This window comes from Accipiter gentilis, chromosome 9, assembly GCF_929443795.1.
Source record: "Accipiter gentilis chromosome 9, bAccGen1.1, whole genome shotgun sequence".
Lineage (NCBI taxonomy): Eukaryota > Metazoa > Chordata > Aves > Accipitriformes > Accipitridae > Astur > Astur gentilis.
Window position 1 is genome coordinate 28,114,186 of NC_064888.1, and position 24,754 is coordinate 28,138,939.

Consider the following 24,754-nt stretch of genomic DNA (forward strand, 5'->3'; position numbering starts at 1 on the left):
TGCTGTGGGGGGGGGGGTCTTCATGCAGCTTGGGCTGGGACCCCAGTGCCTTTCCATATCAAGTAGCTAAAGGTGCTGCTGGTTACAGGCCCTTACTCCTCTTTCCACGCTGGGGAATCATGGGAGTCCATCTCCTCCCCTGTCCCCAGAAGTCTGCACCTCCCACCAGGGTAAAAGAGCCAGGCTCCCTTAAAAAAAAAAAAATTTATTGGATGGTCTTAAAAAGGCTCCCTGGGGAGTGTTTGTGGGGACAGTGGTGCCATCTGCGCCCAGCCCTGCCGGAGAGCCGAGCTGGGCCCCATGCTGGCCCATACCTGTGCTAGCAAGGGCAGCACCTTCAGCTAGAGCAGGGAGCAGCAGCTCTGCCACCTTTCTCCTGGGGCTGCCTGCAGCCACCAAGGAGCCAAGAGAGCAGGTGTCCAGGCACTGACACTGTCCAATGAAGTTTACTGTGGCTCTGGCTATGGTCAGTGATGTGTGCCAGCACCCACCTTCCGCCAGGCACTTGGTCCAAAGGGAGCTGCAGTGGCAGAGAGGGTCCCCCATGCGCTCCCCTACCTGCGGGGGGGGACATCTGCAGCACCCAGGCCTCAGATGGCCAGGAGTGGTGCACGCTGCTTGGTCACACAAGGAGGCAGGTCCCAGCTCAGGCCCGTCCCGTGGGGCAGGTGAGGAGAGGGCAGCAGGACACGGGTGAGCCAGTGCCTGTGGGGAGAGGAGTGAGGCCACAGCAACAATCTGAAGGCTTGGTGTTTCTCAGCTCTGCAGAGCTGAGCCAGGGCTGTGAGCCCATGTCCCTGAGCTGCCATGATGGCTGTGCTCCTCTGCTGGGACTCTCTTGGCAAAGGGGTGCTGGGTAGGCCAGAGCTTGCCACTGGGCAGGGCTGAGGAACTACAAGGCAGCTTGATGCCCAGGTCCTCTGTGCCTTGCAAAGCCCAGAGCAGCAGACAGCAGGGAATGCTCGCTGTCCTGCTATGCCCCAGCTGCCCAAGGAGAGCCCCTGTCCCAGCACCCCCATGTGCTGCTGAGCCACCACCTTCCCAGCAGGGGCTTCCCTGGGGCTTTACCTTGGCGTGTCCACACCCAGGAACACCTTCCAATTATCCCAGCTCCCGTAACTGTAGGGGTTCCTGAAGACCTGCAGGCCAGGGACATGCACATCACATCTCGCTCTGCTCCAGCCAGCCCTCCCGCTCTGCAGGCTGTGCTCACCTTGCCTTTCTTCTGCAGTCTCTGCCTCTCCTTCTTGTTGATGTGCCGCTCAATGCTGGTTTCCCCACGGGTGATGAGGGCAGCGTGCCACACTGTGAGAGCACCCAAGGCCAAAGCAACTGAGCTGGGGACGGCAAGGGACAGCAGGTTGCACACAGGCCTTCCTTCCCTAGTGCCACAGCTGTGGGGGGCAGAGGCTGCCTTCCTGTACCCACAGCTGCACAGGTGGGTCAGCTTATCTAATCTCCCATGACAGAGAGCTAAAATCTCTCTGTGGCTCAAGAGCTGGCAGGGCAGGGACATCTGTGCTAAAGCAAGCCAGCCCAGCCCCGAGGCAGGCAGAGGGTAAGCAATGTCACAGGGCAGGGGGCTGCACGCTGCTTCCCCCAGCACCCTTGCTCCCAGCCCCTGGGCCCCCTTACCTGCAAAGGACCCAGAGGTAGACCACGCTCTTGTGGAAAGCTCGCTGGCGGAAGGAGAAGGTGGGTGGCGGGGTCTGGTAGTACGTCTGAAAAACGATGAGATTGGGGGGGATTACCCAAATTGCTTTATAGCTTGAAGCCAGACGGGGAATGCTGCACCCCTCACTGACGCAGAGCTCAGACAGCTAGAAAAGACTGTGGCTGGGGCCAACACAACAGCCAGGGTGATGGGGAGGCAGCCTGAGACAGCCACGAGACAGACAGACACCCAAGAGCTGGCACATGGGTGGGAAGCAGTGGGCTGGAGGTAAGGGGGCAGGCAGCAGCCAAGGGACTGGTCAGGACACTGCAGCTGGTGCTCGGGGCAAGATGTGTACACACTGCTGCAGCTTCCCCAGGAGAACAGGGCCTGAGCAGCGCATGCCAAGCAGCTGCCACCAGCCAAAGCCCCTGGAAGCTGAGTGCACAGGGAAGCAGACCCCAAGCTGCTGGAGGCAGTGCATAGAGCAGAGCTGTCCAGCCAGCCCCAGCTCTCTGACATGAGATGAGCACCAGGGCTGGTTCTGGCTGTGGGCTACTCCCTGAGAGCGGGGACCCAGCCTGCAGGGCAGCTCTGCTCCACGCTGCCTGGAGCAGCTGGGGGACAGGGATGTCCCACCTGGTTGGCAGCCACCTGCAGTCTCTCCTTCTCAAGCAGTTTCATTCTCTAGGGGGATGGAAAACAGGGCACCAGTTACGTGTCTCAGAGGAGGGGTCCCTTTGCCCTCACCCCCCCACAGGACCAGGGCAGCTGGGGGCCTCGCAGGAGGAGGGAGAAGGGAAGCAAAGTCACTACAAGGCCAGGCCTGGCCCAGCCTTGTTCTGCAAGCTCAGCCTGGGGAGCCCAGGCAGCCTCAGTGCACAGCAGGGTGAGGGCTGGGGCCTGCCTTCTCACCTCAATGGCTGCGTAGGCGTCCCGGAACATCTCCCAGCCGCTGATGCTGCAGTAGATGCAGCCCATGGTCATGAACAGGCAGAAGGAGAAGAAGTAGCGGTGGTTGTAGTGTCCTACACAGTTGTTTAGCCAGGCTGCCTCTGGGGTTAAAGGTATGTAACTGTGACAGACCACGGGTCCAAACCCACCCCAGGGACCAGGGTGGTTCTTCTGGACCTGGACCCCAGCACCCTTCCCCATGCTGGCTGACTCAGGAGAGGAGAAGGGCAGGGGGAGAAGGCGGGAGCAGGGCTGGCTGCCCCTGGGACAGTGCCACGGGTTAGTACTGCAGAAGGATACGGCAGTGGTGGTCCATCTTCAGCACGCACCTGGGAGGGAGGAGAGCAGCGCAAGTGTCAGCACAAGCACTGCGTTTGTGAAGGGGCAGGCAGCCCCCCAGCCCTGCTGGCTGTACAAGAGATGAGGCGAGAAGCTAGCAGAGCAGAGGGGCGGCGGCCCTGGTCTCACAGTGTGGCAGGGGGCAAGGAGAAGGGTCCCGAAGGCTGCCCTAAGTGCTGCGGTGAGCAGAGGGAGGGAGCCCTACCTGTTGCAGATGCTGCAGTGGTGGGTGCGAGCTGGCTTGGGGGCAATGCATTTCCTGCAGATGGAGACGCCGGTGAGATCGTCCCTGGCCTGCACACAGGTCAGAAGAGATTTGTGCACCCAAGCCCTGCACCCGTTCCCTGCTCCCCACATTCCTCACCTCCCCTGTGACCACCCCAGCCTCCCCACGCTGCACTGCCCAGCCTATCTGCCCCGATCTGGAGGAGGCCTCCTGCAACAATGCCACCAGGCTGGTTTAGCTGTTCCCAGTGATCATCTGTAGCTGGTCTCCAGTGCCCAGCTTTGAGAGGCTGTGCTGCCAGTCCATGCCTCACCTGTGGTGGGTGCCCGGGTGAGGTGGTGATGGCCATGTAGTAGTGGAAGATGATCATGATGAGATTCCAGTGTCCATAGGCGAGGTGCCAGCAGATCCAGGCAGGTGTGTAGGTCTGCAGGATGAGGGGCAGCAAGCAGATGTACACGATGGCCACAATGGAGCTCGTCAGCCCAATAACCAGTGCCACAAACACCTATGGGAAAGGGGCCTGTGTCACCAGAGTGGGCAGCACCTGCCCCTCACTGCCTGTGGAGAAGTACGGGCAGGATACAGCTACAGGAACCCAATCAACCACACTCAGGTCCCCACTCCCTTCCCATCTAGAGCACAGGCAGCCCTGAGGCTCACTTGCCACAGCAGCACACTTGCCTCAGCCCCCAGAAACGGGTGCCCCCCTGCCTGCTGATGGTACTCACCACACCGAACCACCGGGTGACATGGTCCACCAGCCAGTAGATGGGCTCAAAGAGGGAGTCAAGCACCACGTCGCCGTTGGTGAAGGAGTTGTAGAGCAGGGAGCGGAGGCAGAGGTGCCCGTAGTGCCACAGCTGCTCCACCTGCCGCACCAGCTTAAACCGCCGCCGCCGGCCCAGCCGCAGACACTTGAGGAGCAGGCGCATCACCGCTGCAAACATCCGCTGCCGGCTCCTCATCCCTGCCATGCCACACCTGTGGGGAGATGAGCTCAGTGTGGGCAGGCCACCCCGCTGCCTGGCTGTCCTTCAGGAAGGGTCTCCCCTCCTGGACATGGTGATGCTGGTCGCGCAGCTCCCTGCACCGACTCTGCTGGTTGCCTGCCTGCGCAGCACATCAGGGGCTCCTCCTTTACCCCGCACAAGGATGCAGAGCAGGGGGAGCTAAGCACAGACTCCTGGAGGCTGTGGGGCCACTGTCACTGGGACAGCTCTCTGCATGGAGTCGGGGGCACAGGCCCCTTGGCGTCTGGGCTCAGATGCTCTCTGGTCCCATCTCGTCTTTCCCAGCGGGGAGGGGGCTGGGGGAGCGACATGGATAGTCTGACTCAGAGGAAACCAGAGAAGGCCGGAGCATCCAGGATGCTGGGCCAGTTCCAGGCACAATCCCAGACCCAGCCCTTCCCAACAGGTTTGGGAACAGGGGAACCTGCACAAGGCATATGTGGAGAAGCCAGGCCAGGATTACCCCTCCTCCCCTAGTCCCTCTCCTCACCACCAAAAAGCAGGACCTGGGTGCTGCTTCCATTCACCTCAACCTCTGGACCAAGCCGCAAAGGCCACCCTGCATCTTTCCCAACCTCACAGCCCCATTCCAAGAGTTCCAACACTTTTGCCCTTTCCCTGGCCTGGATCCACCTCGGACAACACCATGCACCAGCGAAGGAGCAGACTGGGGGCAGCCCCAGGCCAAGGCAAAGCTGCAAAGGCTCCCCTGCCCGCTGAGCCCCTCGTCCCACCTGAGACCCATGCTAGGAGTGAGGAGGAACCCGAGCTGGCCCAGCAGCTGGGAAAATGATCTGCAGGGCTGGGGCCCCCAGGCCTCCGTGCAGGCAATACCCATCAATATTAAGCAGTGAGGCTGCCCCAGGGCCCTGCCAAGGCATGTTCTGAGCCTGGGCCAAGTGCTTGCCTTGGCGTGGTGCCGGGCAGTCGTGCCACACCAGAGTCCCCCCAGCAGGGACCAGCTCCCTGTGCTGCCATAACCACTGCACAGCCCTCAGGGAGCAGCAGGGAGGGCAAGGGTGGGAGCTGCAGCATCCAGATGGGCTGTCCAAAGGAGGCAGGGGCTCCCCTCTGCCCTGCTGGATGAGCATGGGGCTGACCCCAAGGCTGGGAGCAGCTGGACACAAGGACACCAGACCCACCAGCCTGCAGGCATGGCTTCTGCCCAGGTTTCCTGTACCTTGGTAAAGGAGAGGTAGGATATGCAAATGGCAGTGCCACCCCCTTCCCCATGTTTCTCCTGGACTCTGCCAAGAACTTTCCTCTGCAACACATCAGGTGCAAAGTGGAGCAACAGCTTCCTGCCGTGCAGCCTTTGAGTGGCACTCGTCCCCGTGTTGTCAGTGTGGCAAGAAACAAAATGCTGCAGACAGCAGCAGGTCTTGGGGTCAGCCCTCCCCTCCAAACACACAGCACCTCCCTGCCCCTCAGAGAGTTTTCCTTGCCTACAACAGCCAGCAGCTGCTGAGCAGGGAGCCCACAGGGGAGGCAGCCAGCCTGCCCCAGGGCAGGACAGCCCTCTGTTCCCAGGCACCTGCCTGCAGACAGTGGCACAGCCACAGGGGGCAGAGCCACAAACCCTCCCTGGCCCAGTCAGGCACTGGGGCTTCAGCCCTCACCCTGCCCACAACCCTCCCCACATCCCAGTAGGGCACTGAGCCCATGGGGGTGGGACAGCAACCACCAGCCCAGCCAAGACCACAGGCAACATCATGGCAGGGAGGAACCTTAGATTTGGTCCTACCCCAGGCATAGCCAGGGCCCTGCTCCTGCCGGGTCCAGCCACCCAGCCCCAGCCCTGTGGCACCCTCCAGTGGCGCCCAGCTCCCCCAGCTCAGTCGCACCCAGCCTCACGGCACCGAGACGCTCTCAGGCACCCACCACGCAAAGGCTGCCCATACCAACAGCAAAAAGCCTTCAGCCCCACAACACCCGGGGTCCTCAGGCCCACAGCACCCCCAGCCTCTCAAGGCCTACAGCATCCCCCCCATTGCCTCCCAGCCCGTCCAGGCCCACAGCATCCCCCGTCGCCTCCCAGCCCCACGGCACCCCCAGCAGCCCCCCGGAGCCCTATGGCCCATCCCAGGCCCAGGACACCCCGCAGCAACAGCCCCGCCCGACCCCGCCGACCTGCCGCCCGCTCCCCGCCGCCTGCCGCCGCCATGCCCGGCGGCCCGCCGCCCTCACGGCCCCACGGGCAGCGCCCGCCACCCCGCGCACTGCGCCTGCGCGCCCGCCGCGCAGAGCATGCCGGGAAGCGCCTTCTGCCGGCGCCGGACTACAACTCCCAGCGGGCAGCGCGCCCACGCTCCGTGCCCGACGGGGGAGAGCCAATAGCCGCACCGCTTACGGCCCGGCCTTGCCTCCGGAGACCAATAGGGTGAGGACTTTCTGCGGGCGAACTCCCGGCAACCAAGATGGCGCCTCCCGCTCGGTACTGCGTCCCCGGTGAGTGCGGGCCCGGGCTGCTCGGGGAGAGGCGGTGGGGTGCCCGGGGTAGGGGAGGGGGAGCATGGCAGGGGGTGGCCTGGGGCTGCGGGAGGGGGAGTTCGTCCCCGGGGGTGCGCAGGAAAGGACTGAGCCGGGGCTGCCCCGCCGCGCAGGGTCGGCCAGGAGCGGGCACTGCGGCCGGGGTGCAGGCAAGGGCAGGCCTGGGGTGGTGCGGAGCCTGGGACCCCCGGGAGCGGGACCCGGACGCACGGCGCCCTGGCAGCGTCGTCCCCTGAGCTCCTGTCCCTTAGGCGAGCGGCTGTGCAGCACGGAGGAGGCCACGGCGGGCAGTGGGACTTACACCCGGCACGGCTTCATCTTCTCCTCGCTGGCTGGCTGCCTGGAGAAGAGGAGCGAGGATAGCGGGGTGAGTACGGACACGGCCCGTGCTCCGCCCTTCCCCGGAGCCAGCCACGGAGGCCGGGCAGCCCCTTCCCGAGTGGGGAATTGGGCTCTGAGGGGGCTCGGCCGGTGCCTGCTGTCAGCTTGGTCCCACCTGATCCTGTGTGCGGGCTGTGTCCCGAGCTAACCCTCCCGTCTGCTGCCCCGCAGCTGCCCGTCGTGTCGGTGGTGAGAGACGCCGAGTCCCAGCTCCTGCCTGACGTGGGGGCCGTGGTGACCTGCAAGGTGGGAAGCCAGAGTGTGCTGCAATGGCAGACTGCTCAGCCTTTGCTCTCTCTGCCTCGAGCCGACCTCTGTTCTCGAGCACGTCTGGGGTGGGATGGGGAGCCCCTGGGGCTCATTCATACCCTCTGTACAACTCCCAGCAGAGCCCAGTGGGTCCCTTGGATCCCTCACTTACAAAGCAGCCAGAAATTGGCGTGGGGGATGCCTGCCTCTTGACTTAGCCAGCCCTGAGGCTCAGGTGGGCGGACGGGAGGTTTGTCTTTGCTGTCCCTTCCAGAGCTCTTTCTGGGGCAGGGTGCGTGGAGGGCAGTGCCTGGGGCAGCTTGGAGAAAGGTGGCACAGACCAGGGATTAGTTTCCTTATGGTCCTGGTGGTGGGAGAGGGACTGAGATCACAGCCAGTCTTGACCTTATTCGTCTGTCTTGAGTTGCACAAGTATCATGTTCCTCGCCCGGCTCACTGCCGGGTGTCCCACCTCCGCCACCACTACTTTGGTCACAAGGAGGAGGAGGAGGCAGCTGAGTGAGACATGAGCTCCCCGCATACAGCCCTGTCCTGCCTGCACCCTGCCCTTTCCCTGCCTGGAGCGGAGTACACTGGGGTGAGAGCAGGCCTGTGCTGGCACTGATTCCCTGTTTCCTCCGGGCAGATTTGCAGCATTAACTCCCGCTTTGCCAAGGTGCACATCCTGTACGTCGGCTCCACGCCACTGAAATCCACCTTTCGGGGGACCATACGGTAGGGACAGGGCTAGCTTCCCCACAAGATGGGGTGCCCAAGCGCCCCATCCTCGAGGGGGGAGGAAGGCTCTTCTGGGTGGTGCAGCCAGCTGCCCTGGCAGGAGCTCTGCCCCAAGCACTGGGCAGGTGTCCAGCAAGTCCTGGCGAGCACCCAAGGAGGCCGGGGCAGCTCCTGCTGCAGGCTGGAGAGTCGCCTTTGCTTGCTGGCGCTCAGATCCCTCTGTCTCCTTTTTCAGGAGAGAAGATATTCGAGCCACAGAGAAAGATAAGGTCAGTGAGGCACTGCCAGTGACTGTGCTACTGCAGCTGCCCCCACCTTCTGCTGTTGGGGGACACTTGTCCTGCCACTGATGAGCACCCCGACACGCTGTGTGGTTTTGCCTGCTCTCTCCTGTGCAGGTAGAAGTGTACAAGAGTTTCCGCCCCGGTGACATAGTCCTGGCCAAAGTTGTATCCTTTCCCCTTGTGGTGCTGGCGGGGAGGACAGTGGGGTTTGCTGAGTCCCCTCAGGGATGCCTTTCCCTTAATGCCTGTCTGACCAGATCTCCCTGGGGGATGCACAGTCCAACTACCTGCTGAGCACGGCAGAGAATGAGCTGGGCGTGGTGGTGGCACGCAGCGAGGCAGGTAGGGATGGGCCCCAGGCCCCAGGCTGGGATGGTTCTGCCTCATTGCTGCCCAAGGGGCAGCTGGTGCAGCCTCCTCCCTTTCCACATGGAGGAATGCAATTTTGGGAAGGGAAACCCCTGACATGTTGTGTTCCTAGGGGTGCAGATGGTGCCCATCAGCTGGTGCGAGATGCAGTGCCCACGGACACACACCAAGGACTTCCGTAAGGTGGCCCGGGTGCAGCCCCAGTTCCTGCAGACCTAGCAGCCCCCCAGGAGCTGCAGGGACCCTGCTGGGCTGGGGTCTGCAGGGCCAGAACAGCCCCAGGGCTCTGGGCTCCTCCACGTCCGCAAGAGGCTGGAACAGCCGGACAGGCCCTCAATCACGGGATGGATTTTCTATTTCTGGATAATAAATATATTTTGAGAGCTCCATGCTCTGCTCAGTTACAGCCCAGAGGGGTGGCTGGGGCTGCCTGCAGCACGCTGGTCTGGCTTCCACAGCAGAGCTGTTGAGGGGACAGAGCTTCCCCAGCACTGTGGCTGGGAGGAAGCACGTGTTCCCAGCCCACTGCCAGGGAAGGGGCACAACCCAGCAGCTTTGCCACAGTGAGGTGAACAGCATGGAGCTCCGGTTTGTGGCTGGGTGGCGCTGGCTCCAGGCGCTTGCCTCGCCAGGTTGGTTTCCCCACATCAGCATCAAACATGGAGAACAGCTTGTCTCCCTGCCCCTGCACTGATAACTGGTACAGGCTGCGGCTGCGCTCAACCCCTGGGGTGCTGCATCTCCTCCAGTCACACGCCCTGCCTGCCTCTTGCAGACAAGGGTGTACCACACCCAGCATCCTGAAACCACAGAGCAGCACAGTGCAGCCCTTTCCGGCAGCGATTGCGGAGCTGTGCTTTGCTTTCCCCCAGCCCATTGGGCCTACCGCAACCTCATGTCTGCGCCCAGCAGCAAAAGCTGCCTCGCACACGTGTGATGACAGGAGCCCGAGGGAGGTGCCGGGTGAGGGAGGGAGCCACACACCCAGGAGCACGTGGCCCAGGAAAGCGCAGACACCTCATTATTGCGCATTACTCCTTTATTGAACTGGAACAAGACAGCTGCTATGGTCGGACAGTTACACTGACCCCGTGCAAGCCCAGGCTCGTGGTGCCGGCAGAGGGGGAGGCCACAGCGACAGGGCCACATACACACACACAGGATGGGGCACAACAGCACCTGCTTCACCAGCAGGACTAGGATGGGCTTTGGCTGGGGGAAGTGTGTGGCAGACACGAACCTCCAAGCGCCCCGCTCCCTCCCTCACCCTTGTCCAAAGGCAATAATTTAAAGCAGGGGCTGGCAGAGCTAGGTCCAGAGTCGTGAGTACCACCCTTGAGTGCTGTACCACATGCACCAAAATACAATTCTTTCAGTGTCTACGCATCCCGCTCCTTGTGCCACACACCCACGAGGGGATGGGGTACCCACCTTGGTCACTGCCTGCACTGCGCTCGCCCCACTGCTCCCGGGATGACTAAATCAAGCAACAAAACTACAGTAACTGGATGACGAGAGCTGTTGGGGAAGCAAAGCAGAGGAGGAGCCTGGCACGGCGAGGGATCGCTCAGCTCGTCCCCCTGCAGACGGGGCCCGAGGGCTGGGATCTCGGCACAGAGAGGTGTGCGGTTGCTGCCTGGCAGAGCCAGAGCTCCCTTTCACACCAGATGTCCGCATGCGCAGCCCCTTGCCCCCGGGCCCCCAGGCTGTCTGCAGAGGGGAGCCTGGTCCTGAGGGAACGGGCCTAATCCTGGGGAGCTGCGCCAGCTCTGCAGCTCCAAGTTCCTATGGCTGTGGGGGGTGTGCACAGAGGGGTGGGGGATGGTGGGGGGCTTTACTACGTGTTAGCCTGTTGCCCGCCCTCACTTCTTGACCTTGCCCTGAGCAGCAACAGCCTCCATGGCCTTGCGCACCGTCTCCTCATCCCCCAGGAACTGCATGGGCTTGACCGGTTTCAGGTTCTTGTCCAGCTCGTAGACAATAGGGATGCCAGTAGGCAGGTTCAGCTCCATGATGGCCTCTTCCGACATGCCTGCAAACACAGAGGTGCCATCACTTGCGGCCCCGCTCACGCCGTGCCAGCTGGGGCAGCGGGGAGAACCCTAGAGGGCTGACGTACCTTCCAGGTGCTTGACAATCCCACGCAGGCTATTGCCGTGGGCAGCAATAAGGACTCGCTTGCCCTCTTTGATCTGTGGGACGATTTCCTCATTCCAGAATGGCAAAGCCCGAGCGATGGTGTCTTTCAGGCTCTCACACGTCGGCAGCTGGTCCTCTGTCAGGTCAGCGTAGCGACGGTCCTGGGGGAATGGCCATGCTCACGCAGCAGCCCATTGCAGTGTGGGAAGGCAGTGGCGGACCTTTCATTCCCCCCACCCCAAATTCTCTGCCCGAGGACCTGCTACATGTAGGCAAAGCTGGGCTTGGAAGCAAAAAAGTGCCTTTGAGGTCTGACCCTGTGCTCAGCTACAGCTGGGGCTCTGAACCCCTCCTAGGGAATGCCGCACACCGCTTGCTCTGGGTGAAGAGACCAGAGCAAACATCCACGTACAGGTCATGGGACTAATGATTAACAGAGGTATCATCCCCTCTGCTTTGAATCTGTCTGCTCAATGCCCAGGGGTTCAACTTCCCAGGGAAGGAGTGGTTCAAACTCAGCCCAACACCAACCAGCACCATGCATGACAGTCCTGGCTGCTGCAACAGACAGAGAAGACCTTGCGAAGGGAGCCAGACCACACTGCAGGGACCTAAGGTGGCTTTTAAGAGCCTCCCAGCAAGGGGGACGAAGAGCAACGGGTCTTACCTTGCTGATGGTGCTGTAGAAGGGGTGATCGGACTGCATGGGAGGTGGAGGGATGTCGTATGAGCGCCTCCAGATCTTCACCTGCGCCTCGCCGTGCTTTGCCGCCGTCTCAGCCTTGTTCAAACCAGTGAGAGCCCCATAGTGCCTCTCGTTCAGGCGCCAGGTTCGGATAACAGGTAACCACATCTGATCAATGGCATCCAGGACGGTCCAGAGGGTACGGATGGCCCGTTTCTGTACCGAGGTGAAGCAGATATCGAACTCGTAGCCAGCATCTGGAAAAGACCGGGGAAAGGGTGGGGGGAGGGGACGGGACACCGGTGAAGTGAGTGCTGGGCCTTACGCAACCGGTGAGGGGCCAAGGGCGGCAGCCTCACCGCGCCGGTACCGGTCGCGTCCCCGCCGCCGCCGGCCCGGCCCTTAGGGCGGGCCGGCGGCGGCGGGGACGCGACCGGTACCAGAGGACCCCCCCACCCCACCCACCCCCACCCCCCCCGCCCGGTACCTGAGGCTCTTCGCTCGGTACTGGAGGCCCTCGGCAACGGAGGGTCCCAAAACCACCCTCATTAAGCCCAAGGCGGCCGCACCGCCCCCCCCACACACACACCCCTCACGGCCTATCCACCCCCCTCCCCCTCCCACCCCGTTTTACCGGTCACCGTTACCTCGGAGGGCCTCGCCGCCGCGCCGCGCCTCTTGTTGACCGGCGGGGCTGAGATCGGCATCGTACCAACCGCTGAAGCGGTTCTCCAGGTTCCAGGCGCTCTCGCCGTGGCGGACGAGGACCAGGCGGTAGGCGGCCATGGCGGAGGAGCGGAGCTGAGGGGAGGTCGGTGCGCGCGCGCTCTCTCCTCACGCTGCTGCCGCGCACGACTGACGCTACCGGCGCCGCCCCGCCCCTCCCCGCGCGGCAAGGCGGTTTGGGGGGGGGGGGGGGAAGTGGCGCGCATGCGCAAAGCGGCGGGCGGGCGGAGGCGCACGTAGCGCATGGCGCCGCGGCGAAGGGCGGTGCGACCTTCAGGGCGTGACGTCACCACGCCGTAAAGTATACGCAGTAACCTGTCGTGGCTGCTCACTCGTGCCGAGCGCCGACCCGGCTACGGACTCAGTGCGAACGGTTCCTTAAGGGTGCGGCACCGGCGGTGCCCTCTCTCCCTGCAGGGCGATGTCAGACAGGCTCTCTTGCTGACGGCTGCCCCTAGGCCCCTCGGGTCTCCCATCCAAGCCCCAACCGGGCGCGACCCCGCTTAGCTTCCCCGGCACCGCTCCCCGCCCGCCCCGTTGGGAGGCGGCCAGCCCTAAGGGCGGCTGTGCCCTCACTCAAGATGGCGGCGGGCGCCGGAAGCGGAAGGGGGCGTGGGCGGCGGCACGTGGAGCCGGGTCCAGCATGGCGCGGAGCGGGCGGCTCCGTTCGGGCGCCGGCGCCAAGCTGAAGCGGTGGCGGAAGGGCCACAGCAGTGACTGTAACCCCGAGACCCGCCAGCACCGCCTGGCCGCCCGCAGCCGCTTCTGCAGCCGGCCCGCGGGTGAGGGCAGGGAGGCAGGCGGGCGGGCGGGCGGGGGGGGTGGGCAGCGGCCCCCGGTGCGGGCAGTGGCCCCCGGTGCGGGCAGTTCCCTGCCTGTGCCCGGCTCTTCCCGGCGGGGGCTGCAGGGGCGCCGGGAGGCTGCGGGACGAGCCTTTGGGTCGCCAGCTCCCGAGAGCTCGGGCCGGGGGGGGGCCGGAGCCGCTGCCCCACGAGCTGCAGCCCCGGGAGGGAGAGGCAGCAAACCGGGGAGGAGTGCCGAGCCCGCGGCGTAACGCGTGTGTCCTCCTTACCTTCGCCGTGACACCGGGTTTGTGGAGTGAAATGGGACACGGCCTGTAGCAATGCCTGTCACCCTGCCGGAGCCCGGTGCGAGGCCCTGCCCGCAGCCGCCAGGATACAGGCTGTCCCAGCTGTGTGACCTCTCGGCAGGCTCATGGCGGGAGCAATTCGGGCTTCCAAAAGCCCACGGCCACACCTGTAAGCGCTGCTGTGGTGTCTAGCGTGGAGAGAAACGTGACAGAGACTCCCGTTCAGAAGGCCGCATGATGGGGAAGACAAACCTCATAGCATTGCCATCCATGAGGGGCTGGATTTCACAGCCCTGGCTGCTGTTAGCCAAGGAGATCTTTCTCCTACAGATAAAGGAATGTGTCTTGCAGCACACACTGTTCTCTTGCAGCTGGTTGCAAGCTGGTGTCTGGGGCTTGGAGGGACATGAAGTGTGTGCCTTGGCTGTCTGGTTGCTGGACTGTGTCCTGGTTTGTTTTCACAGGAATGAGGAGCTCTTTCCAGTTATTACTGTGCTTTCTCCCATCAGGGGGAAGGAGCATCTGTGTCCCACGTGCTGCAGATGAGCTCCAGCCAAGCTGGTCTGGCAGGGAGGGGAGGGGGGGTGGCCATGGAGGGTTTTGGGGTGAATGACGGAGCAATGCAACTTTGCAGTTCTGAACATACGTCTTCATCCCGGCAGAGAGAAGTAACTTGACGGTTGATGCGGTGAAGCTGCACAATGAGCTGCAGTCGGGGTCCCTGCGTTTGGAGCGGACGAGTGACAGGGCTCAGCTCCGTATGGAGGAGGATGATATTGGGGAGGCTGCCACAGAAAAGTCCTCTGGCACCTTCCTGAGCGGACTGAGCGACTGCACCAATGTCACCTTCAGCAAGGTGCAGCGCTTCTGGGAGTCCAACTCTGCCGCTCACAAAGAGGTACGGGCAGGAGCAGGACTGGGGGAGTCCAGCGGGGATGGCCCCCCAGATGCAAGGCTGAGGGCGCTGACCTGCTCCGCTTGCTGCTCGTAGATCTGTGCTGTGCTGGCAGCTGTGACGGAGGTGATCCGCTCACAGGGGGGCAAGGAGAGCGAGACGGAGTACTTTGCTGCACTGGTGAGTGACAGTCATGGGGAGGAGGCATGAGGGGAGTTGCTGTTGGCAGAATGGGTGGGTTTGGGAGGGTTGGTGGAGGAAGGTGTTGTACTCGTAGCTGAGGCCCTGGGTGTCTTTCTTCAGCAGAGATGCTGTTGGGCTGCTCCTGATTTCTCTGCTCCTCTCCCCAAGGGCTGGGGTTGGGGAAGGGCTGGCTTGGTGTGAACTCCTGTTCCCCCTCACTCACCCATCATCTGTTCCCAGATGACCACGCTGGAGGCGGTGGAGTCCCCCGAGTCGCTGGCTGCTGTCGCCTACCTGCTCAACCTTGTCCTAAAGCGGTGAGCAGCTGGCAAAGAATGGGGAGAGTTACCTGGCCCCATCATGAAAAAGGGGCTGGCGCTGTCCCCCTTGCTGAGCTGGGGAAATGACCCAACCAGGGCAGGCTGGGGATGTGGTTCCCTGCGAGACTGCCACTGGCTGCCTGCTCCTTGCACCGCTGACATGCCCTCTTCTCCCGTCAGGGTCCCAAGCCCTGTGCTCATAAAAAAGTTCTCTGACACCTCAAAAGCCTTCATGAGTATCATGTCCTCGCAGGCCTGCAGCAGCTCTACCTCTGCCCTGCGATGGGTGAGTAGCCAAGAGACAGCCAGCCATGCCAGCTCTGCCTAGGAGTCTGCTGAGAGCTGGGGTCAAGGCTGCTGCTGTAGCGTGGTGCTGGGTGCTCGACCTAAGGCTATTGCAATGTCTCTGTGGGGTGATGCTAACGCCCCTGCTGCTCTCTTGTCATAGGTCCTCTCTTGCCTGGCCACGCTGCTGCGAAAGCAGGACTTGGCAGCTTGGAGCTACCCTGTCACCCTACAGGTTTATCACAGCTTGCTGAGCTTCTGTGTTCACACCAAGCCCAAGGTGAGTGTCTGGTGCCCCTGGCGAGGGATGACACTGCCTCTGGGGCTGGCTGTGCTCCTGGGCTCCATGGCTTCTACTGACCTGGGCTCTCCTTCCCCCAGGTGCGGAAAGCAGCGCAGTACGGCGTGTGTTCTGTCCTGAGGGGCAGCGAGTTCATGTTTGGAGATGCAGCTCCTGAGCATCACCCTGCAGCACCCTCCACCGCCAAGTTCTGCGTGCAGGAGATTGAAAAAGCTGGAGGTGTGGGGCACTGGAGCAAGGGGTCTTCAGCTGAGTGTGGGGGGCCCTGCAGCCATGGAGAATAAAGACTTGAAGGGAAGAAGGGAGGGTGTAGCACCCTGAATTGCTGGGGAGGGTATGAAATGCCTCTGGGGCACCTAAGGTGTTTTGGAGGGTCCTCAGCCATCTGTCTGTTGCTCTGCTTTCCCCAGAAGTCAGGGGGGGCTGTTCACCCCAGCTCCATGGGTCAGCCCCAGCACTGTCATGGGGGCTTTGCCTCAGGCAGGGCTTTGCCATGGGGTACCACAGGCTCAGACGTTGCTTTGTTCCCACAGGCACCAAGGAGGCGACCACCACCCTGCATGTCCTATCCCTGCTGCGGGACCTGCTGCCCTGTTTCCCTGCGGCCGTGGTGAAGACCTGCTGTGAGACCTTGCTCCGAGTCATGACTCTCAGCCACGTGGTGAGTGTCCCCATGCCAGGGATGGCAAGGGCAGCTGCTTTGCCCCTTGGCTGTGTTCTGGAAGGGCTCGAACCCCCTCGGCTGCCAGCTGGGAGCCTGGAAATGAAGGATGCAAACGTGGAGAAGCTTGGGGCAGCTGGTGCTTGCTGGCCTGCCTGCTGTGGAAGAGGGAGGCTGAAGATGGGGCACAGTCACAGCAGTGCTGGGCTTGCTGGGGCAGACCCCCCTTTGGGATAGGGGGACAGTGGGTGCAAAGCAGAGCCCCCCAGCTCCTGACACCATGTCCTTTGCAGCTGGTGACAGCGTGCGCCATGCAAGCCTTCCACAGCCTGTTCAGCGCCCAGGCCAGCGTGGCCTGCCTGCCGGCCGAGCTTAATGCCCAGATCATCACCGTGAGTGTGGGGTGCCACTGAGGGGAGGGATGGGGCTGCCAGTGCCACAGCACCCACCCTCTGTTTCCCCAGGCCCTCTACGACTATGTACCCAGCACAAGTGACCTGCAGCCGCTGCTGACCTGGCTGTCCACCATGGAGAGGGCGCACGTCAACCTGGGCAGGTGCGGGCAGAGACCACGGCTGGGCAGGGGGAGAGGCAACCGCTTGGTCTCTCACTTGCCCGGTATCTTTTCTCCAGGCTGCAGAAGGACCTGTGCTGGGCTCACCTACCCCGGCTCTTCTCTGCTGCTATGAACTGCTTCCTCTCCCCACACTCCCAGGTGGTGGCAGCAGCAGCACAGACCCTGGAGGTACCATACCACACATGGGCACCATCCCAGTGCCCGCTGCCCCACTTGGCTGCCCTGGGCCTCCTGGGGGGCTCTGCCCAGGGATTTGGGGCTTGCTGAGGAGTGGTGTGCCCCTCTGTACCTGCCAAGCTGGGGGATCCGTGGTCCACTGCTTTCCCATTTTCCCTGTTTGCCCTTGCAGGCCCTCCTGAGCGAGTGCATTGCTCCCCACGTGGAGGACCTGGGCACCATCTCTGCATCTGCCCCAGCCCCTGCTGCCTACCTGTGCAAGATGTTCAGGTGAGGAGCGTTGGTGTGAGAGAGGCTGTCCCCGTGGGCCCGGCTGAGCTCTGAGCAGCCTTTGCCTGGTCTCCAATGGGGGCTGGCAGGCCTGGTGGGCACCCTGATCACTGATGGGTCAGTCTCTGCCAGCTTGACTGTCTCCTCTCTCCTCCCCAGATCAGTGGAGGAAGGCCTGACATACCGTTTCCATGCAGCATGGGACGAGGTGCTGCGGGTGCTGGAGGTCTTCTTTGAGACATGTGGGAAGCAGTGCCACCCCATCATGAGGAAGGTGAGCCAGGCTGGGAGGGCACAGACTCATCCATGGAGGCAGGTTGGGTGACTGCACTGGTCCCTGGGCTGCATTGCCCTCTCCAGCTGTGGAGTGGGGCCACGCCAGTGCCCGCTGTCCTGCCCCTGTGTTGGCAGGGTGTGCGCAGCTCTGGGACTCGGCACAGGGATGCGCAGAGCAGCTGGCATCCCTGGGCAGGCATGCTGAGTGACACATGCCAGACCTGCCTCCATGGCTCCTCTGTGACCATCCTGCCCTGTCCCCACAGTGTCTCCGTTCCTTGTGTGACCTGCGTCTCTCCCCACACTTCCCCTATACCACTGAAGTGGACCAGGCAGTGGGAGCTGCTGTGAGCACCATGGGCCCTGAGGTGCTGCTGGAAGCTGTGCCCCTGGAAATTGATGGCAAAGAGTGAGTATAGTCATGGGGTAGTAATTTTGCAGCAGTTTGTTACGTTCCTGTTCAGTCCCCATGCAGTGCTGGAGGTGTTTGGCTCTGCCTGAGCCAACCTGTGCCCAGCTTTGTGGCTGGGTGGAGGTGCCCTGTGCCCAGGGGCTGATGCTGGCAGTGCACCGTCTTCCCCTGACCTGTGCCTTCCCTCCCCAGGGAGACACTGGATTTCCCCCGCAGCTGGCTCCTGCCAGTGCTGCGGGACTATGTGCAGGGCGCACGGCTCAGCTTCTTCACCAGCTACTTCTTGCCTTTGGCAGCCACCCTGAAAAGCAGAGGTGAGGAGGGTGGCATGGTGGGGCTCCCAGCAGGTGCAGTCCTGCACTCCTGAGAGCCCTAGGGTGCTCTGTGGAATCTCCCTTCCCTCCTCTGGTGCAGAGCAGGGCTTTGCCACCTCTGCTGCTTTGCTCATCTCCCCGCTGTTGTCTGCAGCCCTGGAGTTTACCCAAGCTGGGAAGAGCATGGAGGCCAAGATCTATGACACATTGCAGTGGCAGGTAACGAGGAGTGTCTAGGAGCAATGCTGTGGCATAACCGTGGTGCCAAGCTGGGGATTGGTGACTTGGGCAAAGGGTGCTGGCCTCCCACCTCTTTCTTTGCCTTCCAGGTCTGGACCCTGCTGCCTGGCTTCTGCACCTGTCCCACGGATGTGCTGGGAGCCTTCAAGGGGCTGGCCCGCACCCTGGGCATGGCCATCAGTGAGCGCCCAGACCTCCGCCCCACTGTGTGCCAGGCCTTGCGCACCCTCATCCACAAAGGCTGCGTGACAGGTTGGGGGGGAGACAGACCCTTGTGGTGGGTCCCTGTCCCCTGCAGTGATCCAGAAAGGGGAGATGCTGGTCTGTACTGCACTGTCATCTTCTCCCTAGATGCAGAGCGGGCGGAAGTGGGTCGCTTTGCCAAAAATTTCCTGCCGATCCTGTTCAATGTGTACAGCCAGCCCGAGGAGGATGGGGGCAGCAGTGCTCAGCGCCGTTCTGTGCTGGACACTGTCCGTGCTTACCTGACCATCACTGACCCCCAGGTGAGGGGGTCTGGGGCAGTGGGGCACGATGTGCTGGCTTGGGCCAGCATCTCTCAGCTGGACCTAGTCTGATGGTGCTGTGGTGGGTGTCTGACCAGAGAGGAGAGGAAGACGGAAGCTGAGCAGAGAGCAGCCTTTCCTGCCCTCGTGGGGAGGAAGCCCTTCCCAGCTGGCAGTCTGAGATTTCTCAATCTTGCAGCCACATCTGGCATGTCATGCACCAGCCCTTTGTGAATTTGTCCAGCTCTTTTTGGACCTGCTGGTGCTTTTGGTCTCCACAAAGTCCTGTGGCAAGGCATTTGCCAGGTGGATTGCAAACTTGTAAAAGCACTCCCTTTGGTCAGTTCTGATCCTGCTCTGTGTACCTGCCCTGCAGATGGTGTGTGGGTTCCTGCAGAAAGCCAGCATGAAGCTGACTAGTCCCGAGAGCTCCGAGTTTGCCAGGTAACACTTGGGGGTCGGTGCTAATGGGTAAAGCTGCCAGCTTCCTCCTGGTGAGCGGCACTAGGGTACTCGTACTGTCCCGTGTGGGATGGGCCACTCTTATGCATCCGATGGGATTCACAACTGGAGTCCCAGCTTGGTTGGGCAGTGTTAATGGTGCTGCAGTCATGCACCTGCGTGTTCTTCTCTACTGCAGACTCTCCATCCTGGATCTGGTGGTGGCAATGGCACCCTATGCTGATGAGCAGTCCTTGGACTCACTGTACCGCACCATCCAGCCTTCCCTCCAAGTGAGTCGATCCCCAGCTCTGACAGGCACAGGGGTTGCAGTGGGGCACCTTCTGCTTGCTGCCAGCTTGGACCAACACTCTGGAGGGCTGAGCAGCTGCTATAGGGGACAAGTCTCTGCTGGCTGGCATGGGGTGCTGCGGGGGTCTCTTCAGACACCACGGTGAGGGGCTGCCTTGACAGCAGGGGCTTGTTGGTTGTCCCTGCAGAGCAAGGAGCGCAGCATGCAGAAGAAGGCGTACCGTGTGCTGGAGGAGGTGTGTGCTGCCCCCCACGCCCCCTGCCAAGCCTTCGTCCGCTCCCACCTGCAGGATCTGCAGGCAGCACTGCTGGACTCACTCAAGAGCGCAGCGTCTCCGGCCAAGAGGGTAAGAGCAAGGGCCTTGGTGGCGGACCTCAGCCACTGCTAGGAGGGGATGGGGGGGTGGCAGGGGCAGCTGCGTGTGCATCTCTGGGTGTACCAGTGCTGGGCTGTTCCTTTCCCCAGCCCCGGCTGAAATGCCTGTTCCACATCGTGAAGCAGCTCTCTGCGGAGCACGAGCCCTTCGTCACTGCACTGGTCCCAGAGGTGAGCATGGTCCCTCGGGGAACTCGGCTAGTTGTGGCTGCAGGGGTGGCAGCAGTGACGTGACATGGTCTTGTGCTTCCAGGTAATCCTGTGCACCAAGGAGGTGTCAGTGGGGGCCCGCAAGAATGCTTTCGTGCTGCTTGTAGAGATGGGGCATGCCTTCATCCGCTTTGGGCCCACCCCCCAAGGTGAGCTCCTGCTCCACTTGCTCAGCCCCTCAGCCCCTCCAGCCCAGGGGGATCGGACCCATTCCCAGCACCCCGCTGCCAGGAATGCTGTTGGGCAGGGGACAAGCAGAGGCCTGAGTTGTCCCCCTCTTGCAGAGGCCATGCAGCGGTTCCTGCTTCTGGTCTATGCGGGGCTCACGGGCTCGGTCACCATGATCAGCTGTACGGTCCTGGCGCTGACCCGCCTGTTCTTTGAGTTCAAAGGTGAGCGGGAGAAGGAGGTCTGGGAGGTCGAGGGCAGCACAGGGTGACAAAGTGGGTCCCGATTGTGGCTGAGCCCTGCCATGGTTGCAGATCACCTGGAGATGAGCGTGGTGGAGCAGCTCTTGCAGAATGTTTGTCTGCTGCTGGCCTCCCGCACACGGGATGTGGTGAAGGCGGCCCTGGGCTTCCTCAAGGTCACGTTGCTGCTGGTGGACACCAAGCTGCTGGCTAAGCACGTCCAGGCAATGGTGAGATCCCACACAGGGTGCCCCAGGGAGGGTGGTGGGGCAAAGCTGGGGCTGCCTTGGGCAGCTGGGGAGATCTCCAGCTGCACCCTGCTTCTGCCTGGGAGCCAGGGGCACAACCTTGATCTCAGTGGCTGAGAAGGCAGTGAGGAGGTCCCTCTCCTGAATGCTGGCATGGACCTGCCATAGAACTGGCTTTGCCAAGCAGGGAGACCTCCCCACAGCCCTGCCTGTGATGGGCATGAGGAGACGGCAGCAGGGTGAGCAAGGCAGCCATGCAGGGAAGGGTGGGAGGCTGGCTGCCCAGGGCAGGGGTGCTTTGGTCTCAAGGGTCTCTGTCCTCGCAGCTGGAGGCCGTGGGGAACCTTTCAGACGACATGAGACGCCACTTCCGTATGAAGCTGAGAAACCTCTTCACCAAGTTCATCCGCAAATTTGGGTGAGCTGGGGGCTCCTGGGTTACGCTGGAGCTGCGCTGGGGCAGCAAGGGAGCTCACTGGGAAGCGGTGCAGGAGGAGTTGAGCACTGACTGGTCTCTATATGCTCCTCAGCTTTGAGCTGGTGAAGGGGCTGCTGCCGGCGGAGTACCACAAAGTGCTGGTGAACATCCGCAAGGCGGAAGCCCGGAGCCGCAAGCAGCGTGCCCTGAGGCAGGCAGCTGCAGATACAGATGAAGAGGAGGCACCACCGGCACAGCCCAGAGGAGAAAGGTGAAGATGGGCCAGGGGTGAAGAAGGAGCAGCCCTATCGGACCTGCTCAGCTGGTGCCTCTGGAGATGCTAGGGACATCTCCAAGGCTTCTATGTGCTGTGAGGCAGGCTGGGGTCTGCACCCCTGGGCTTGTTCCTTTTCCATCATCCTCTCTGCCTTTTGCCCAGTATGGAGGAGATCCTGGCTGACTCAGAGGATGAGGAGGAAGAAGAGGAGGAACGGCAGCAGAGCAGGGAGTGGAGGAAGCAAGCACGGCAGAAGGGCCAGGCCTGGCTGAAGGAAGGGGAAGATGATGAACCCCTCAATTTCCTGGACCCTAATGTCTCCCAGCGGGTGCTGGGTGAGGAGCGGAGCTTTGGATGTGGCTGGGGTGGGATGGATGGGGCGGGGGCTGCTGTGATGCACAGGGTCCCTGGGGGTACAACTGCCCCCAGGCATGGGTCCTTCCCCAGGCCCTGACTCACCTCTCTGTGAGCAGCCACCAAGCCAGGTCCCAAGCGGTCCAGAGGAGTGAGTCACGACTTCCAAGTGTCTGAGGACGGACGCCTGATCATCCATGAAGAGGAGGAGGAGGTGGACGATGACGAAGCCAAAGGTACTGCCTGGGCTGGTGAGTGGCCACGCTAGACTTGCTCTGTTACTCCAAACAGTTTTCTTCTTGCCACCCGTACGTGGGTGCTTGGGGGGATGTGGGTGGAAGCAGCAGGGGTTGGTGTGGCCTTGTCACACCCAGTGGCTCTCTTCTGTGCTACTGCCACCCAGGGGAGGCAGCCCCCTTTGTCACCAGGAAGATACTGGAGGGAACATGGCCACCAGTGCTGGTTTGGCAGGGGCACCCTGCTCCTGCAGACCACTCCAGGGGCTGGCACAGTACTGTGGCTCTCCTACGCCCACATCCTGCACTGACTCTCTTGTCCTGTACCATAGGAGCAGATGAGGAGATGGCAGATGTGCTGCAAGATTTGGGTCTCCGCAGTGTGAGTACGGGGCTTGTGGTCCTGAGGAGGTACTGGGGGAACACGGCTGTGCCAAGCCCCTGCATGGGCCATGGCAGCTGCAGCTCTGCCTGAGATGCCAGTGGGGATGCTGGGCAAGCGCCAGCTGCTTGGAGGAGTGCAGGAGGCTGGCTGGGGACAGGGATGTGAGCAGGCAGTCTGGAAGGTCTCCGGGCCCCTGTGGGAGAAAGCAGGAGGTCAAGGGGTCCATGGGAGGGCAAAACTGTGGGGACAAGCCAGCTGCAGGGTCCCCGCTACCTTCTTCTGCAGAAGAAAAGCCAGAAGCGTCGGTTCAGAGAGGAGCCAGACGATGAGGAACCTGAGGCCAGGACCTACCCTCAGTACAGAGGTAAATTCTCTGCCTGTGCCCAGTCTGGGGCTCCCCAGGGGGCCAGAACCACGTACCCATCTTGCTGGGCTGCTTCAGGGCAGCTGGAGCAGAGAACTTTGCTTGTGGGAAGTGGTTACCTTTCTTTGCTGTCCTCATAGCCGAGAGCTGGAGGCAAAATCAGGAACAGCTTCCCCAGCCTGGACTGGGAAGGGGGAGCCCTGGGACCCCCTTCCAACACACATTCCCTGTTTTCCAGCTGGAGGCTCTGGGATCCACCGGCAGCTGGACAACAAGCCAGCCTTTGGTGCAGAGTACAGATCCAAGGTGAGGGACCTAGGAGGTCACAGGGTGGGGGGATGCTGCCTAGGGCTTTGCTGGGGCAGGAAGCACCGTTTGTTTGCTGGGTGTCTGGTCCAGTAGCACCAAGGCTGGAGGAGATCTCTTGTCCAAGAGGAGTTGCCAAACACTCAGTACCTGTGAACGTTTCCAGCCCATCTTGGAGTCCCTGTCCTGCCCTTGCTGTGGCCAGTTCCTGTGCACTGCTCAAAGCAGGTGTCTGTAGCATCATCTGGGTGGGAAATCAGCTCCCAGGGCCATGTGCTTAGCTGGCACCCCACTGCAACATAATCTTTGAGATGGCTGGGTAGCAGGGTTGCACCAGAATGGGATGCATACATTTCCCTGGTGCTGCATCTTTTCCCATGTCACTGTCTCCCACAGAAAGGTAAAGGTGATGTGAAGAAGAAGGGCCAGCTTGACCCCTACGCCTACATCCCCCTGAACACAGCTAGACTCAACAGAAGGTGAGGCTAGCCGGGAAGGGTACAGGGTCGGGAACAGGGCCAAAACTGGGCTTTGATCCTGCTTTTTGTCATTATGGATTTTTTGTGGGTCTGGAAGCTCCCTGCCAGCCTCTGCACCGCTCCCTGTGGAGCTTGGAGCATCCCTGTGCATTAGGTGTGCCCAGTGCCTGCACTAACTCAGCCTCCTGCTCTTTCCTCCCTCCAGGAAGCGGGCGAAAATGCAGGGCCAGTTCAAGGGCCTGATGAAGGGAGCCCAGCGCGGGGCCAAGGCTGGCTGTAGGAACCGTCTGAAGGCCCAGCGCCCCTGAGGAGCCTCAGGTGTGTGGCCTGCACCTGCCAAGGATGGACAACATCCTGTGGCCTCTGGGCACCGGGGGACTGGGGCTTCATGAGTGGAGCAGCAGGGACTCATCTGCAGAAGGTGGCCTGTGTCTGTTTGAGACTCCCTGGGAAGCTATCCTGTTGTGTTATGGACTCATGGCCCAAGCCCTGCCCTCCTGTGCCAAGAGGAAGGTGCTGGGTTGACTGGTGCAGGGGGGGTGGGTGGGTTGGGGGGGGTGTGTGTGAGAGAGAGAAAGTAATGTGTAATGAATTCTCTGTATTGATAAATACCCACTGTTCTTACTCAGCCCAGTTTCCTCCTCTCCTTCCCTTAAGAGTTGTGCACACTGTGTCCCTTGTGCTCTGCCTGCTGCCCCAGTGCAGTGGGTCCTTCTGCCACTGCAGCACTGTGACCCACAGGGCTCACGCCTGCGTCAGCCTGCGACCTGGAGTTGGAGCCCTCACCACTGCGTGGGGCTTGCCTGGGGGCTGCCAGGAGCAACACTGTGACACAGAGCAGTGAGGCAGTGCCCGTGTCCTGTGCCCTCCTGGTTCTCATGCAGTAGGGCTGAGTTGTGGAGTTGTCCAAAGAAAGAAGCCAGAGATGGTGAAGTCCTTCGCTTACAACTAGCTTTCTTATACAAACTCCCTCTTGGTAGGATCTTCTGCCCTAAACCGTGGGCCGGAGGATTTGTGCCATGGGAGGAATGTCTGGCATTTGGCTGCCACTGGTTTATGTCCTGCCTCAGCCTGTATCAGCCATGCCTGTGTTGCAGGGCAGGAACAGTTTGCTGCAAATTTCTTCAAATTGGCTGGAAAACTGCCACTGCAAATCTCGGTGCCTTGCCTTTTCACTTACCTGT

At 61.8% G+C, this 24,754-nt stretch overlaps 4 protein-coding genes across 7 annotated transcripts; 2 read left to right on the forward strand and 2 right to left on the reverse strand.

Moving 5' to 3' along the window:
• Positions 1–81: 81 nt before the first annotated feature.
• Positions 82–6,430, reverse strand: ZDHHC16 (zinc finger DHHC-type palmitoyltransferase 16). 3 transcript variants are annotated; one of them, XM_049811242.1, is made up of 11 exons: positions 6,317–6,430; positions 3,905–4,157; positions 3,487–3,600; positions 3,153–3,241; positions 2,909–2,937; positions 2,570–2,703; positions 2,294–2,341; positions 1,636–1,721; positions 1,214–1,337; positions 1,069–1,139; positions 82–705 (listed from the first exon to the last, which is right to left on the reverse strand). In XM_049811242.1, exons 2-11 carry the CDS (start codon positions 4,148–4,150, stop codon positions 591–593), a joined length of 1,056 nt encoding a protein of 351 aa, XP_049667199.1. In that variant the 5' UTR covers positions 4,151–4,157; positions 6,317–6,430; the 3' UTR covers positions 82–590. The 3 variants fall into 3 exon arrangements, with proteins under 3 accessions (XP_049667199.1, XP_049667197.1, XP_049667198.1); XM_049811240.1 differs by having other exon boundaries at positions 86–705; positions 3,487–3,681; XM_049811241.1 differs by lacking the exon at positions 2,294–2,341 and having other exon boundaries at positions 86–705; positions 3,487–3,681.
• A 102-nt stretch (positions 6,431–6,532) lies between these two features.
• On the forward strand, positions 6,533–9,086 carry EXOSC1 (exosome component 1). Its single transcript, XM_049811249.1, has 8 exons — positions 6,533–6,634; positions 6,928–7,043; positions 7,229–7,303; positions 7,953–8,041; positions 8,280–8,313; positions 8,443–8,493; positions 8,586–8,670; positions 8,810–9,086. The coding sequence occupies exons 1-8, from the start codon at positions 6,604–6,606 to the stop codon at positions 8,914–8,916; spliced, it is 588 nt and encodes a 195-aa protein (XP_049667206.1). The 5' UTR covers positions 6,533–6,603; the 3' UTR covers positions 8,917–9,086.
• Positions 9,087–9,718: 632 nt separating this feature from the next.
• PGAM1 (phosphoglycerate mutase 1) lies at positions 9,719–12,404 on the reverse strand. The gene is made up of 4 exons (XM_049811247.1): positions 12,169–12,404; positions 11,504–11,778; positions 10,817–10,997; positions 9,719–10,729 (listed from the first exon to the last, which is right to left on the reverse strand). Exons 1-4 carry the CDS (start codon positions 12,305–12,307, stop codon positions 10,560–10,562), a joined length of 765 nt encoding a protein of 254 aa, XP_049667204.1. The 5' UTR covers positions 12,308–12,404; the 3' UTR covers positions 9,719–10,559.
• Positions 12,405–12,848: 444 nt separating this feature from the next.
• On the forward strand, positions 12,849–24,198 carry RRP12 (ribosomal RNA processing 12 homolog). 2 transcript variants are annotated; one of them, XM_049811230.1, is made up of 34 exons: positions 12,849–13,029; positions 14,000–14,235; positions 14,329–14,412; positions 14,656–14,732; positions 14,916–15,021; positions 15,184–15,300; positions 15,402–15,540; positions 15,855–15,982; positions 16,276–16,374; positions 16,447–16,538; positions 16,616–16,727; positions 16,909–17,006; positions 17,166–17,280; positions 17,549–17,691; positions 17,887–18,008; positions 18,163–18,227; positions 18,338–18,500; positions 18,600–18,754; positions 19,131–19,198; positions 19,395–19,488; positions 19,696–19,854; positions 19,974–20,054; positions 20,137–20,242; positions 20,378–20,485; positions 20,576–20,733; positions 21,078–21,169; positions 21,282–21,440; positions 21,609–21,781; positions 21,920–22,051; positions 22,369–22,418; positions 22,707–22,785; positions 23,024–23,091; positions 23,488–23,570; positions 23,776–24,198. In XM_049811230.1, exons 1-34 carry the CDS (start codon positions 12,891–12,893, stop codon positions 23,876–23,878), a joined length of 3,903 nt encoding a protein of 1,300 aa, XP_049667187.1. In that variant the 5' UTR covers positions 12,849–12,890; the 3' UTR covers positions 23,879–24,198. The 2 variants fall into 2 exon arrangements, with proteins under 2 accessions (XP_049667187.1, XP_049667186.1); XM_049811229.1 differs by having other exon boundaries at positions 12,858–13,029; positions 21,920–22,036.
• The last annotated feature ends 556 nt before the right edge of the window (positions 24,199–24,754 follow it).

Bases quoted from the DNA above. Each gene is read 5' to 3' on its own strand.
- ZDHHC16 (XM_049811240.1), bottom strand. From the start codon at position 4,150: ATGGCAGGGATGAGGAGCCGGCAGCGGATGTTTGCAGCGGTGATGCGC. The intron at 1,722-2,293 runs GTGGGACATCCC...ATCGTTTTTCAG, and splicing joins TGCAGGTGGCTGCCAACCAG to ACGTACTACCAGACCCCGCC. The intron at 706-1,068 runs GTAAAGCCCCAG...CTCTCCCCACAG, and splicing joins CTGGGTGTGGACACGCCAAG to GCACTGGCTCACCCGTGTCC.
- EXOSC1 (XM_049811249.1), top strand. From the start codon at position 6,604: ATGGCGCCTCCCGCTCGGTACTGCGTCCCCG. The intron at 6,635-6,927 runs GTGAGTGCGGGC...CCTGTCCCTTAG, and splicing joins CGCTCGGTACTGCGTCCCCG to GCGAGCGGCTGTGCAGCACG. The intron at 8,042-8,279 runs GTAGGGACAGGG...CTCCTTTTTCAG, and splicing joins ACCTTTCGGGGGACCATACG to GAGAGAAGATATTCGAGCCA.
- PGAM1 (XM_049811247.1), bottom strand. From the start codon at position 12,307: ATGGCCGCCTACCGCCTGGTCCTCGTCCGCCACGGCGAGAGCGCCTGG. The intron at 11,779-12,168 runs GTAACGGTGACC...GGTCTTTTCCAG, and splicing joins CGGCGGCGAGGCCCTCCGAG to ATGCTGGCTACGAGTTCGAT. The intron at 10,730-10,816 runs GTACGTCAGCCC...CTGTGTTTGCAG, and splicing joins GATTGTCAAGCACCTGGAAG to GCATGTCGGAAGAGGCCATC.
- RRP12 (XM_049811230.1), top strand. From the start codon at position 12,891: ATGGCGCGGAGCGGGCGGCTCCGTTCGGGCGCCGGCGCCAAGCTGAAG. The intron at 20,055-20,136 runs GTGAGCATGGTC...TTGTGCTTCCAG, and splicing joins TCACTGCACTGGTCCCAGAG to GTAATCCTGTGCACCAAGGA. The intron at 23,092-23,487 runs GTGAGGGACCTA...TGTCTCCCACAG, and splicing joins GTGCAGAGTACAGATCCAAG to AAAGGTAAAGGTGATGTGAA.